General features: G+C 28.9%; 1 protein-coding gene across 1 annotated transcript; it reads left to right on the top strand.

Moving 5' to 3' along the window:
• The first annotated feature begins 9,837 nt into the window (after nucleotides 1-9,837).
• LOC122270487 (uncharacterized) lies at nucleotides 9,838-12,249 on the top strand. The gene is made up of 3 exons (XM_087156181.1): nucleotides 9,838-9,927; nucleotides 10,479-10,595; nucleotides 11,916-12,249. Exons 1-3 carry the CDS (start codon nucleotides 9,842-9,844, stop codon nucleotides 12,085-12,087), a joined length of 375 nt encoding a protein of 124 aa, XP_087012307.1. The 5' UTR covers nucleotides 9,838-9,841; the 3' UTR covers nucleotides 12,088-12,249.
• The last annotated feature ends 3,385 nt before the right edge of the window (nucleotides 12,250-15,634 follow it).

The raw sequence follows: 15,634 nt of genomic DNA, 5'->3' as shown, positions 1-15,634 counted from the left end.
CCCCCAAAAGTATACATTTATACTGGATGCTGAAAACGACCATACAAGAGTTTCGCATCCAACCCATTTGCAAGTGCTTACAAGTAAATTATTTTCCTTTGTTTTTTAAAGAGTAAAGTGTGCTTAGTATTTAAAACTTCTTTCAAGTAATAGGTATTTTATTAATTAATACAACCACATTTCAAAACATTCTTTTAATTGCGTCTATAACAATTACATTGTTTCATATCAAAACACATTGATATTTTTACAAAATATACATTTCAGTTTCTGCGAAAACAGATTGCTTACATTAAAGAGAAATACAAGATACAATATAACTATAAAGATTACAAAAAGTGCAAGAACTGTTTCGAAACTAAACATTGCCGATACATTTATTTTACTTCATTAAAAAAAAAGATGCGTTTAATATCCTAGTTAAAGTTTTAAAATTTTCGTAGTTAAATCACTAAGATTGTGACCTAGAAAAACTTCCAAAATTATGGTTTAATTAAATAATTATTTGTTTTAATGTTATCTACCACTACGAAAATTCCAATTCACTAGTATATAAAACATGTTAACTCTATTCTATGTAGGGGTACCTTTACATAGACAAAGGTTGACATTGGCGATAACCCCACCCCCCCCACCCTCAAGACAGAGTTAGACTAAACAGACAAATATTAAAACCTGAAGATTCAAAGGATCTTTTTAACGTTTCTCCTCTGAATTCGAAACATTTATTAAAAACTAATTTACTTTTTCACATCATTTAATGAGATCTTCGAAATTTAAATGCTTCGTTAAACAGAGTGTTGTATAGTTAAAGACTAAAAATTCTAGACAAAAATTTAGTGAAAATTTACGCATAGAAATTATCCCAAATGAATCTTCTCAAATATGCATTGAGCATGTCCTGTCATGTATAATATAAAAATGCTTGGAAATAATTTAAGCCAAAACATGCAATTAACGTTTAGGTATACAAAATGCGTAACTAAATGTTTCCGAAAAACCATGTTTCCTTCATAAACTTAAGCATTGGAACTGAACATTTTCCAGCTCTCAATTTCTTACAGTTTCGAATATTTAATATTATCAAAAATCATTTTGCAAAATTAGTTAAGTATAGATAGAGTGCAGCAAGTTTAAACACTATAAAAACCAAAGTCACAGGTAGTAAAAATGACTAGTGTCTATTATTAAAAGCTAATAAATTTTGATTAAACTTTCAAGACTCTTTAAATCTGAAATAGTTTAAGTTCTATAAAATTAACCTCTCCCAACCATTAGAAATTAGTCTTAGGTGAACCCTATAAGTTTAGACTTATTTTGATCAGTAAATTAAAAATAAACCTCTAATTAAGATGGCTTTAAATTTATCAGAACAGTTTTACAGAAATTATAATTTTTAATTTAATTCAGGTAAGGCATTCTGAGAATTATAAACGCTAGAGATTAATATCTTATTCTTATAAAAAAAAAAAAACTAAATATATGTAAAACTAAGACAACATCTTACATTTAAGAAGTTAATCCAAATACAAGGTTGTTTGTGTTTTCTTATTCACTTTCTTGTTCGATTAATTTCAAGTTCATATAATTTTTGTCCAAAAAACCATAATATTTAAGTTCTTCCAAAACGTTAGTTTTTCGTAAATAAAAAAAAAACAAAAACATTGTCGTTCCAAAATCTTTGGTTAGCCGACTTGCCAAACGTAACGCCGCCTTGCCTTGGGTAACGTTCTGGGTGTTACAACTATAAGAGTCGATATAGAAATTAATGTAATATTGGTTCAATGTTCAATTCAAAATCATTTTCCAGCACAAAAAAATATAAATACCCCATTAGTTGCCTATATGGTAGACCTATAGGGGGCCTATATAGAAATAAATATTTATCCAGAATATTAAGCCATTCTAGGAACTATTATTACGAAACTTATACACCTCAATCTCTGTCCAATATCGGAAGCCGTTCTAAGACCACATTATGTAAAAATATATAGGACCACTACAGGCTTGAAATACAGGACCAATTTTGTATTTACATGTATTGAACCTGGAAAGACATAAAATATTTGAACAACAAACATTCTATACCTAGCTCCCTCATAAATTATCTACAATACAAACAAATATACTTATAACAGATTTTTCCTTTTTGCTAAGACGTTTTCGCTTATTTCTCTGAATAGGTTTTTTCTCTGACTTAATCTCTTTATATTAACATATTTAACGAAGTATTTCCGCAGCAGATAAGAGAATATTCTGGGCAGTATTATATAGTTACATTTTGTATAGACTGTAAGTCATCTCCCTAAAAATTGATAGTTAGGCTCTTTTTTCCCGGCAGAATCTGGCTGAAATGAATATAAAAAGGAAACAAATCAAGCGTTTAGCCTAATTACTATTCAAAAAGTCGCATCTATTGGACCACGATCCAAAAAAAAAAAAGGCATCAAGATGAATCTGACTTTAGATACACTGAATAATTACCGGTAAAAAGAACAAAAAAACTTAATACTTAAAAAAATCCTTTGTAAAAATAAATAATTAGACACAATTATATCATCCTTTTGAACTGTTTAGATATCATTTATGCACGTCAAATATTAACCTTCAATACATTAATAGCGAAATCAAATACAACTAAAAAATAACTTTTGCTGTAGAAACCCAGTCGATACGAATTCCGCATCCGGCTTGCATCTACCACAGTGCTGACGTAAAATATCCTTAGTGGTAGACGGATCATGAGTTAGAGTCTCCTTGCCATCAGGCTAACCGTGGGAGGTTCTCGCGGTCTTTCTCTCCATGTAACGCAAATGCGGTTTAGCTCCATCAAAAAAAATCCTCCACAAAGGCAAATTTCTTCCAATATTCGATCCAGGAGTTCCCTTGTCTGCTGGATTGGGTTCAAAATCACAAGGCTACGAAGTTGAACATTAGCAGTCGTAAACCCATAAAATTGGGTCGGCTGCTCAACGACGGTAATAAAATAAAATATAATAAAATAGACTGTACCAATATTAGTATTTTTGCTACCTATTAAAGCTACACACAAGTAAAAAGTCAGCAGAAAGCTTTTTTTAAAAAAAAAAACTCCTTAAGCTCTCTGGCACAAAATTCTGCAGTTTTTATTAAGAAATAATAAACGCTTTGTTAAGTTTTTTTCCTTTAAAAAACAGGGTGCGTAGCGTTTTTAAAAAGCACTTAAAGGTACTTATTTTTGATTTAAATTTAAAAATTTTTAAGGTTTTTTTTATTTTTTATTCGGGGTTAGTAAAAAGTGCTTAATTTAAAAAGAGACTTTTCTTTACCGTGTTGATTTTCGTTCTAAATTACAAAATGCTCATGATTTTCACAATTTTCTCTGCAATATTTATCAGAAACTAGTTATTTTATCATATAAAAATGTTATTGAACTTAATTGATTTTATGTTCATTAATTAAGAACTTCAAACGATAGAAAAAAATAATTTTTATTACTGCACATAATTAATTTATCAAGACATTTGTGCTATCAAAGTGTTTGACAAGAGAAAATTAATGAATTATATGGTTCTCCACATTTATTGCCATTTTGATAAATGTCCTAGCAAAAGTTTCTTACATATTTAGAAAGAGATTATAGAAGATTGTTGGTTTAGTTCGAAACGTTAGTATGTTGGTAGGCCGAATTTTGGAAAGAGTGGTAAAAAAATCAGGTCGTATTATACGATTGCCGTCTTACGTGTTCAAATAACAAAATATTGTTATACCTATTCTTATTATCAAACAACTGGTCCTTAGGATCATCTTTAGTTAAAGATGACCCTAATGACCAGTTGTTTGATAAATAGATACTTGATAATTAGAGAGAGGTATCGAGCTTGCAAAGACCATGTAACTACATGACTAATAGTACTAAATCATTTAAGGTCAAAGTATAGTTTTTCTTACAAATCAAGTCTAACGTGGGTAAAAATATGTATCAAAAAGATTATTCAGCATTTTTTTCCGATATGTAGCTATTACTCCCGTTAAATAAACAGTGATAACTAAATTTCTGTTTATTACTAAGTTAGATTATTTTAATTTCTTACATTTTTGTTCTCCCGAATTCTAGAATGCACATTTCGTTCTTAAACCATAAGTAGTTTTGTCAGACTTATTTCTGCAATTTATCCTTCTCTCATAGAGCTTGCTTAGCTATGTACTATAATTTACCGTTAATATAGTTTAGGGGCTTATTTTTGCCAAAATTAGTCTTTATAGGCTCATTTTCCTTATATTAGAAGCTAACATCACTGTAACGTTACATGTTTAACTATATTTTGCCCAGTTAAATAACATAATCCATAAATTTCGGAATGGCAGTACATTACTCCATATTGTGGACATAAATCTGCCGAACAAAATTTCGAAATGTAAGCAGAACTCAACCTAACATTATAGCGTAATGTGGGCAGAAATTTTTCTAGCAAAACTATCAAACATAGCAGAAGCTTTAAAAGACTAACCTAGCATAGTAAGCCTTAATGAACTTTATACTCTGGGCAGGGATAGGCCAAACTAGTTAGTTATTTTCAATCTATTTTTATTTGAAATAATATTGGTTTATAACTAGGCCTAACTTATGTTGCCTAGTATTTATTTAAACTAACCTTAACGCAGTTCAACCTTCAAGCCGTTCTGTTCATTCAAATTTCGTCTGTCAAATCTTTTGGCTCTTAAATTTTCCCACTCGTAGAACCTATTCTAATACAGGCTTTTATATTCTTTGAATTTATCTATCTTTTCATCGGCTTTTCTTTTTGAAATAAAGTGTCGGTTCACATTTATATTGCTTACAAAGTTATAAAAGTATTTACGCGACTGAATAAACTTATTACTTTTTCCTTCACTGTTGGATGTTGGACCATCATAAATCTGTCTGAATTCGCTATTCGTATGTTGGACCATCATAAATCTGTCTGAATTTGCTATTCGTATGTTGGACCATCATAAATCTGTCTGAATTTGCTATTCGTATGTTGGACCATCATAAATCTGTCTGAATTCGCTATTCGTATGTTGGACCATCATAAATCTGTCTGAATTCGCTATTCGTATGTTGGACCATCATAAATCTGTCTGAATTCGCTATTCGTATGTTGGACCATCATAAATCTGTCTGAATTCGCTATTCGTATGTTGGACCATCATAAATCTGTCTGAATTCGCTATTCGTATGTTGGACCATCATAAATCTGTCTGAATTCGCTATTCGTATGTTGGACCATCATAAATCTGTCTGAATTCGCTATTCGTATGTTGGACCATCATAAATCTGTCTGAATTCGCTATTCGTATGTTGGACCATCATAAATCTGTCTGAATTCGCTATTCGTATGTTGGACCATCATAAATCAGTCCGAATTCCTACATTGGGGTGATGGCTACTAATGTTGGTTACCGTCAAAAAATATAATGATTCATGATGGAATTATAGATGGTTAGCATCAAGATTATGTTAGTCAATGAGTGGAAAAACATCAAAAACTTCAGTAGGACTTGAAGAGTGAAATTTTAAAGATTAAAATATTTTGTCCTTTTATGGAATATAATATTTGAAACCAAGACGTTAGGAAATTAACATTTCTCTGAAAATGACCCCTGACGTTTAACATGTGCTAAATCTTTAGAATTATGCCCTTAATCATAAGAATATTAATATTATCGGCTCTAGTGGTGTAGAATCGGGGGCCCCCTTGATTTGGTGATAATTTTATTTTAATTTTGATGAAATTTCATTTTTGGTTACCCCGATATATTTTTAATGACGTCACTGCCGTATTTAAAATGAAATATATAGTGTAAAAAGTGAAATAACTTAACTATATTTTGAAGCATTTAACCATTATTATTTTTTTGTACTAAACAATTTAACATAATCTAAAAATATTTACAACAATACATCAGTTTAATAAACTGTTACATAAATACATGAAAAACTTTATTTATGCCATTGTTTGAACAATGAGTATGATTTTAAAACATTGTTGACAAGCAATATTTTAAATCCGTCAACAAAGGTATAAAAAAGAATTCATTTCTCATTCTTATTTGAGATTTCTCAAGTGAACTACTTACTTTTTGAGTAAAAATTCAAAAAGGCGCTTATTGATAAAATGAGTGAATATTATATATTTGCTCTCTTGAATAATTGGGAGAAGGAACGGGAGAAATATCCCAGACCTAATCGTATGTATAAAAATCATATCTTTCATATTTTTGTAATTTTAAATATTTATGGATACCTGACTAGAACAGTTAAGGACTATCTAAAACTTGTGTACAGTATAAATGCTTCTCTGGAATTTTTAATAAATATGAGAAAAAAGTTTCGGTTTTGTAAATTATAATTTTCTTATAGATTTTAAGAGACCCTTCAATATTCATTCTGATACAGCTTTGAACATAAAGGATAGTCCAATAAAAATTCTCAGGTCCAATATAATATTCAATCAATTAATGAAATGTTTTTAGAGACATGTAAAAACATAAACAAAGTATAGATTTCGTATTTTCATAAAATTGATTATAAACATTTCAAAAAAATTTATACTTTTTTAGTTTTACGTTGGTTTGTAATATAAAAATAATATTTTATATCATGCTGCATTTTTTCACCTTATTTGAATAATTAATAAGTTTAATAAGTAAAAAAATGTCTGTAAAGAACTATATAAAGGATGATAAAATTTTGACAATTTATTGTCAGGTATTAATTTGGTAAGTTTATTGGCACTACTGCTTTAGTACACCTTTGCCAAAATGGTAATGTTAAACAATTTTATAAACAGGAAAGGAATAGAAAATCTAATCCGAAGGAAACTATTTGATAAAACAGGACATATTAAAATCAAGTTTTATCCCAAAATTTAAAATCTTGCAGTAGCATGAAAGATAGAATTGAATTCGCTAAAACTTTGGTTTATTATGACATATATTATTAAAAACATTTATTAATAATATACGGAACATTTCATTCTGTGGAAAAATTTTGCCTTTTTTACAACAAGTGCTAACGTAATCAGCAAAGTAATATAATTTTTTAATTAAATCTAAAATATTATTTTCTTTAGTAACACGTTACCCCTTTGTAAAAATAGCTAGTCTTTGAGAAAGGACACAGTTGGGTTAACCACTGCTTTAGCTGAGATACACAAAGTTGCTTTTAATATCTGTACAACAGAACAAGATTTCTTTACTAATTATTTTGTAATAAGTTTAAAGAAGATTAGAAATAAATTTCATTCGTAACCAAATGAAACGAATCAGTCAGAACATACTAAAACTCTTTCATAGTCTATTGAGTGATAGCCAAAGAGTGGCAACCGTGCTAAAAGTTTTTAACAGAGTAATGTTACAATTTATTGAAAAAAATAATTTTCATATTATTTAAATAAATTACTATTAATTAATTTAAAATTTTTTATTTGCAACCAAGTGTTACTTTCAAATACACATCCTAAAAATATTTCTTACTCAACCAGAGAAGACTAATTTTTGGAAGGATGCGACAGACTATCAAAATGAGTTTTGAACAGTGACTTGGGAAAACTTATTGGATAATTAAATTTTAGGGGGAAAAATGCCATCTTTAGGAAATTTTGCATCTTTAAAAATCTTGTTCATTATTTTGCCGTGATTTTAATAGCGACAGAAAGAAGCGCGGCTTCAGTTTTTCTTATGGACGTAATAAAATCACAATATTGTTTAAGAATAAGTTATTCACTTAATGCAAAATTTATAAGCATCTTGTAGAACCAATCCTAACATAGTTGTTGAACCACAAATTTAAATACCACACCGAGTACTGACCATTCAATAAATTATTTAGAATTAAATGTTTCAAGCTATTATTTGATTTTTAATTACTTAACTGAACTTAACTAATTACTTAAGTGAACCTCTGAAATTGTTCTTATTAACAAAAAATACGTTTCAAACTTTGTTTATTACGCAGTACTGTTTTTTTAAATGCCATCTACTAAGTCATTCATAATAAAAAGGATCCGTAGAACTCTAATAATCAGTCTATAAATAGCGTACTTCTTTTCATTAAAATTTTTTTTTTTTTACTATCTTGAATAATTTAGAAGTGTCACTTTTCCCAAAATATGTTGGATATGTCTTGTCTACCATAATGTCCTTTTAATACTATCTTCTGTAGACATTTTTGCAAAGATGCAAATACTATTTTATTGTTTTTGGAAAGAAAAATAAAAGATTCTGTAACAGAATAAGGTCTTTTGCAAAGATATGATTCACCAACAAGAAACTAAGTGTTGTAAGATTCGTTTATCGAAACCTTTTTTAAACAACTAGTGTGAAACTTAAAAACATGATGTCAGTAGCGTTTGCTACAATGAAGGCTAAACAATTTCACTTGTTGGTGATAGAGCAGCATTAATATGCCTTGAAAATTCTGCATGTATTTAAACTAGTTTAAATATAAATAGCCGAAGACGAAAGTTAGTGTTGCAATATATTAAAACTTTATTTCACAATGGCGTTAATGTATCTTTGAAATTTTGGAAAAATATATTTTCTTAAATGAGAGATTTAATTTATTTCTAAATAAGATTTATTTCAACAAATATTTTAGCTTATGATGAGGAAACTGAAGTGGATGAGAACGATGTCGATGTTGAGTAAGTAGCGATTCTCTTCAATATCAGATTTCAACTTTTTAATTTTTATTATAGTTTTTTTCCTCGTTATTTCGGAAAAGGATGCACTCGTAGCTAATCTAAATTGCAAATGTAAACAGAATGTAAAAACTGGAAACTAGGAACTGGAACTGGAATGTAAGAGTTGGAAATGTAATTCAATGAAAAATGTTACTATTAATTTATTTTGTTCCCTTCGTACACACAAAAGAAAACATCGTTTTTATTTTAGCAACAAGTCTGTTTAAAAATTTGAGTCAAAAATATTAAAATATAACGCGACTTTATAATAGACCCAGATGAATTTTTGGTCCATTTTCCAAAAAAATGAAAAATTTTAATTTTAGAAAAAAGCAATAAATAAAGGATATTGTTTTTTGATGGATATTTTAGGACAACTATTTTATTGTCAAAAATATGCATAAACATTTCTTTTAGATACATTTTACATATATAATGCACAACATAAATACTGCTCTAAGTCTTACAGAAAGCTCTGCTACCTAAAGAATATGGAAATTACCGATGCCCGTGATAATTTCGTTAAAAATGAAATCATTGTTTTAAACATAATTTGAAAGCATCATAATTCTTAGCAAGCAAATGTTCTGCTGCTTAGAATGAAGTTATAAGCAGTTGTTACAAAGTCCATGTTTGAAAATGTTGAACTAAACTTATATACAACATAAATATTAGATTTAAAAAATTTGTTTTCTTAAAAATTTCTATTTTTACCTTTCAAATTAAAAGAATTGTTTTCTTTTATATCTTTAGCATTGAAAGTGATGAGGATATGATTGAGATAGAGGCAGAGGTTATGTCTGAGGAAGATGAAGATGAGTTTGAGGAAAGGTATATTAAAAAGTTATTATTTTTAATAATGTTTCCAGATTATTTTAAGAAGTGAAATTAACAAAAAGTAAAACGCAATAAAAGTGTTGAAATTTCAGACAGTTCTCCTGACTAAACCAAGCGAACCTTATTTTCAGTTACTTGTTCTTACTTTTTTGAAAGTCAAAAATCCAAATACATTGAATGAAACGAATGTTTTTTTTATTAAGAGAAACCGCGCTTTTGCGTCAGATTCCGTAACTTAATTTATAATTAGAGCTTAAAAAAAACTCTATGAGAATTATTTCTTTTTTAGAGAGAGAATGATATTGGAGTTTAAGAATGAGATGGATAATAAATTTGATGGAGATAATATGAATGACGAAGATGAGGTGGTTGAAATGAAAAGGTAAATTAATATGTATGTCCTTTAATTACGTGGTAATGTTTTTGGCAAAACTATTTGTATTGCTAACTTAATTGTAGCACATCTTGAATATTATTCGTATTACTTAAAAAAATTGTTTTAAAGATTAAATTGGAAGAAATTGACTTTTCCGTTATATTTTTAGTTCGTATAAATTTTATTTTTATAAATGACTCAATGTTGAGAAAAATTCATGATAAATTTACTTAAAATGACGCAGAATAATTATTCGATGCGCATTATTATGGAACATGCAAGTGACTGGTGTAAATCATTCTGAATTTTGAAATTATAAAATCATCTCTGTGTTATCTCAAAAAATAATAACGAAACTTGGGAACGATGCCCTTATATGTGATTGAACCAAAACATACTAAATCAGAAAGATCTAATTCGCCACTAAGCATGAATGATGTCATGAAACAATTGGTTGTGTTTCAAAATCTAAAAACAGTTACAAAACACACCATTTTCAATAAAAAATTTATGTAGCAAGAAAATATGCTAAATTTCATTACTAATTTTCTTTTTAGTGATAGAGATGAAAAGGTGTATTCCAGTTATTTTACTGAGGAAATGATTGCAAAACTGTACAGCATGGATAAAGTCCATGACAAGGATTCTATCGAGTATGGCATTCCGGATAAAAGGTATTTAAACTGTTTCAAGATTTTTTTTTTAAATTAGAGACTCAGTCATAAAACATATGTATTGCTTCAATTTTTTTCTATGTAAAATTTCCATTTCCTTTTACTTATAGTAATACTTCATATTCGCATAATATCTGTTTTCATATCTTGATAAAACTTAAAATTTTAACGATTATAAATGACTCGAAAAAGTATATGTTCTTGAGACATTAGTTTGTTTCTTGCATGGGCAATAAACTTGATAATTAAGATAATTTTATTGATTTGTCGAAAGAAGTAAAAAATACAAAACAAAAAAATTGTACATTGTATTTTTATTACAAAAAAACTTCACAGTTAAGCAATAGAGATTTTTTTTTTCTGTAAAGGCGAAATATTGCAGTTTTTTTCGTAATATTTATTTCTTGATAGCATCATAAATTTTCTCGCCTTCCAACTAAAAAAATACATTTGCAATCAAATGAATCCTTAAAAGTAAGAACAATATTTGAAAATTGATGCGCCGATAATGATGCACTGATATACTGTTCGCTGATATTTCATTAAAAAAAACTTTTTTTTTTGCAAATTTCCTTTTAAACTCTAATTACAAGAATTATCGTAAACATCCTTAAAACAAGGCATTAATCGAGCTTCATAAAAATAACATGAAACAAGACTTTCGAATTCGAAAACATTATAAAAATTTAAAGCCCTGTTATGAAACAAGATCTCTAAATTTTGAAAAATTCCAATTGTTGTCCGGTACGATTTCAACGAAGAACAAACTGTCGACTCATAATCACATATTAAAGGAAACAAAATTCACATTAAAATTTTTAATGCATATAATTTTAAATAATCAAACTTTTTTTTTTATCAAATATAAACTTATAAAACAAGATGTAAAACTAGTATGTTGAAAAATTCAACTAAAATTCAACTCAAATTAGTAACTGCAAAATTTAGTATTTTTAAAACTAGATTGTGTAACAAAAGCACTGTTTTATTTTTAAATCATTTTATCTGAAATTTAAGACAATTTACTTTCCACAATATTTTCTACTTTCACAACAAGCTCATGAAACAAAAACATTGCTTTTTGCAAAACATCTGGGAGAGCTGAATTTAAACAAAATTTACTTTCTATGAAAAAATAGTATTCCAGTAACAAGTAAAAAATAGATTGTATTGTTAGAAAACCAGTGAGCTCGAAATTATATCCAAAATTCAACACAATTTATTCTCTATAAAATTTTGCATATAAACGATAATTTTACTTAACATGAAATACAGTCTTGAACTTCATAGTAATGCGAAAATATTCTCTTTAAATTTTAGATATTGGAGATATGACTCTTGTGAGTCTTGCTTAAGAGCTGGAAGTGATGAAGAGGAATACATGGCCATAGAAGACAGCGGAAGCGATGAAAAAGCTGGAAACAAAATAAAAAAGAAAGGCTGTTTCGCTTTCCTGTCAAGAGTGTTTAGCAGGTTGTTCAAAAAGAATTAAATTTTGAACATACCATTTTCGAACATCTAAGAAAAAGTTTGCACCCTATTTCTATCGAAATTTGCAAATTTTAATGGTGCATTTTGTTTGTAAAATGAAAATTCAAAAAAAAAAAAAAAAAAAAAAAAAAAAAAAAAAATTCCAAGATAGAAAAAAGGCACTATAAAGGATAACATTGTTGTAAAAGCCTTACATCTGCCAATCTATGCAACTTAATTTAGTAATATGTTCGGCTGGAAATATAAGAACTGTAATTTGATCATCACAGAAACAACAGAACGTCACAGAAGTTAAAGTGAAAGTTTTGTATCACAGAAAAATAATTAGACTTCAAAGAAGCTGACATCATTGTGAAAAATTTCCATCTGCAAAAAAAAAAAAAAAAAAAAAATTGACGTCATAAAAGACATAATTGCTGTGAAAGTCTTACAATTTTTCGAAATGTGCAATTCAATTTAGAACATTGTTATGATACAATAGTTTAAAATATGTAAATTGAATATCACAGAAAATAAAAAAAAAAACAACAAAAAAATAATAAGTTTCTTTTTATTTGCATATTGAATAAGTAAGCATACAATGAATTGACATTTTATGAATTAAGCTTAAAAATAATGTACTAATTTATAATTTCTCCAAAATGTCAGGTTCAAAATATTGTGGGGAGAGAGTAATGTCAAACTTCATCTATGAAAGGGTACCCTATCATAGAATCGATTTAACACGTCTTATATACTAATGAATTGTAATTGTATTTTTGTAGTGGTAGATACCCTACAATGGCTGCAATGAATCATCTAGTGGTATTCATACATCGAATTCTATCACAGATATAATTCAGGTAGATACCCTACAGTACTCCCCCACCAGAATTATATCTGTGATAGAATTCGATGAATGGATACCACTAGTAGATTCATTGCAGTTTTGTGAGAAGCCGGGAGAGCTGTATTAACATCACCGTACTTTTGCTGTTCGTAAGCGCTGTATTAAGTTCACGGTCGTGGTTGCTCCTATGTTGCCTTTAGAAGTCGAGTGTATGCCGACCGACGTTGCGTTTAATCGAGACTGAGTAGCAACAGTGCGAGGAGGTGGTTAATGTCGCAGTCACAAGTAGCAAGTCCATTGTTCAATGTGGACCATCCGTCGAAGTAGGCGTGTTCAAATCGAAGTAGGCGTAACTGTCAAGGTAGGCGTGTTCACATCACGTCCGGGTCACCAATATAGGGAGAGAGTTGTTATCGACAATGTCAACCTTCATCTATGAAAAGGTACTCTATCATAGAATCGAGTTAACACGTCTTATATACTAGTGAATTGTAATTGTATTTTTGTAGTGGTAGATACCCTACAATATATAGAATAACAAAGAAGACTTAAGTTATTGCTCCCAAATTTCTTTGCTCTATCTTATAGCTAAAATACAGCACTTATTTCAGTGTTCGGTTATTTGCTAAAAAAAAGCATAAAACAAATTTGTTTTTTTCCCCTTAATTTCTAGTTTTTCATAATTAAATTAGAATAGAAAGGTATTACCACTTTTATATTCCACAGCGTAATAAATCTTCGCAGAGTTATAGTTCACAGAGTTATAAAATGAAGCGTCAAATTTAATTAATATTGTTATGGGACAACGAAGGAAATCTTTTTCTTCTTTTATTTAGTGTTAAAATTCATTTCAAGGTTTGCGTTAATTAGTCTTTTCGATAAATAGTATATTCTGTTTTCTTTTAAACAAGAACATGATCTTCCAACAGGATTGTGCTACATGACACACAGTTAAAGTCACTTAATGCTGTGAGAAGTTTTTTTTTTCAGAATTCCGCTTTGAGGAAGATTTTTGTTACCCTTTTATTTCCATATCTAAGTCCAATATCCGTTAATCCATCTTAGAGACTAAGTTTCGAGCTTAAGTTCATAAGAACTTGGGATTTTTAAACATATTACTAGTAGAGGTGTTTTCAAGTTCCTTTGAATTTTTTTTTCTTTTTAAGTTTGTAAGATTTTAATGAAATTTGAAATTTTGTATTGCATGTGTCCAAGTTATTTTTTGTCATCATAATTTTTTTCTTCCTATATTTCGGCTAAAATATGCGACGTATGAAAGTTTTTAGGCTTAAATATGCGACTTACATGACGATCGTAAACCCCGCCTGTTGTAAGTCTTTAGAATTCATATCAAAAATAGAAAAATCATAATTAAATAAAATATTCCCGTTTTTTATTTACCCACATGACAAGAATTTGCACTATTCATCTCTAAAATATTGCTATATCACCCGATGAATCATTGAAGAAGAAGGCAAGATTAGATCAAATTGATCACTTTTTGTGACTTAAGCGATGATCGTAAGCTCGATGATCGATCGATGATAAGCCCTTCGAATCTATATCAAAAATAAAAATTAAATGAAATATACCCTTTTTTTTTCCAAATCATTATTCATGTTTGAAAAATTGCTAAAAATTCTAAATGAATCATTGAAGAAGAACGCAAGATTAGGTCAGTCAAACTGATTACTTTTTAGACTTCAATATAGATAAGAACTTTAAAAATTATTTTATATGTAAAGTGGCGGGGTAATTACTAAATACCCTAAGCATTTATAAGGTGACAATCGTGCGGGCAGGAAAAACAGGCACAGGATTTTAAAAAGGGTCAATTAAATTTATTTATCCATTATAAATTGAGAATAAATATCAAATACACAAAATTGAAGTGCTCCTCAATAAAATTTAGGGAAAATCTTGAAATCCGAAAAAAGGTTTCGTTTTATGGAATAAGGGAAATCTTAATAATTATAATTGGTCTATTAAGTAGGTCGAGGAAAAATATTTCTCACTCTTCCATAAAAGAGGAGGAAGTCAAAAATGTTAATTAACGCATCATTTGGAGCTGAAAATAGGTTAAACGACAGAATGCGAATTTAAAAGTGTGAAAAGAGCGTTTTGTCAAGAAGAATAAATTAATCTATAAAGTTCTGAGAAGCTGATATCTTCTCACATGACAAAGTTTTGTTCGGCCGATTTATGCCCCTATGACTAATTTTTACCGCCCTAATTTATGGCCAAAAGACAAAGTTTTTTTCTGGCTGATTCCCGCCCACATGACAAAGTTTCGTCTAGTTGGTTTCTTCCCACTTGACAAAATTTAGTACGGTTGATTTCTACCCACACGAGAAAGTTTTGTTCGGCTGATTTCGACCCACATGACAAGTCTTTGAATCAGCCCAATCAGCCATTTATTATATATTTCGATATTTTAACTGGAATAGTGTGTTCTGTACATAAAAATAACTATTTTTTCTATGGAAAATAGTGAATAGTAGCTAATTAACGGATAAATTTTGGATAATTTTTATTCATATATTTTATTTTATATATTTTATTTAACTTCTATTTCAATAAAAATGAATGCGAAGCGTGGCGAAGTTGGTAACGCTTTGGGCAAATTAGATTTGCTGTCCCGGAGGCCCTGGGTTCGATTCCCCGCGAGGGTCGACTTTTAAATGCTTCTAATTTTTTTATATTATTTTTTAAATATATT

Source organism: Parasteatoda tepidariorum, chromosome 2 (assembly GCF_982258835.1).
Source record: "Parasteatoda tepidariorum strain Cologne lab strain chromosome 2, Ptep-v5.0, whole genome shotgun sequence".
Classification (NCBI taxonomy): Eukaryota; Metazoa; Arthropoda; class Arachnida; order Araneae; family Theridiidae; genus Parasteatoda; species Parasteatoda tepidariorum.
Note: the sequence above shows the minus strand (reverse complement) of the source record. Positions and strands in the feature narration are given on the sequence as shown.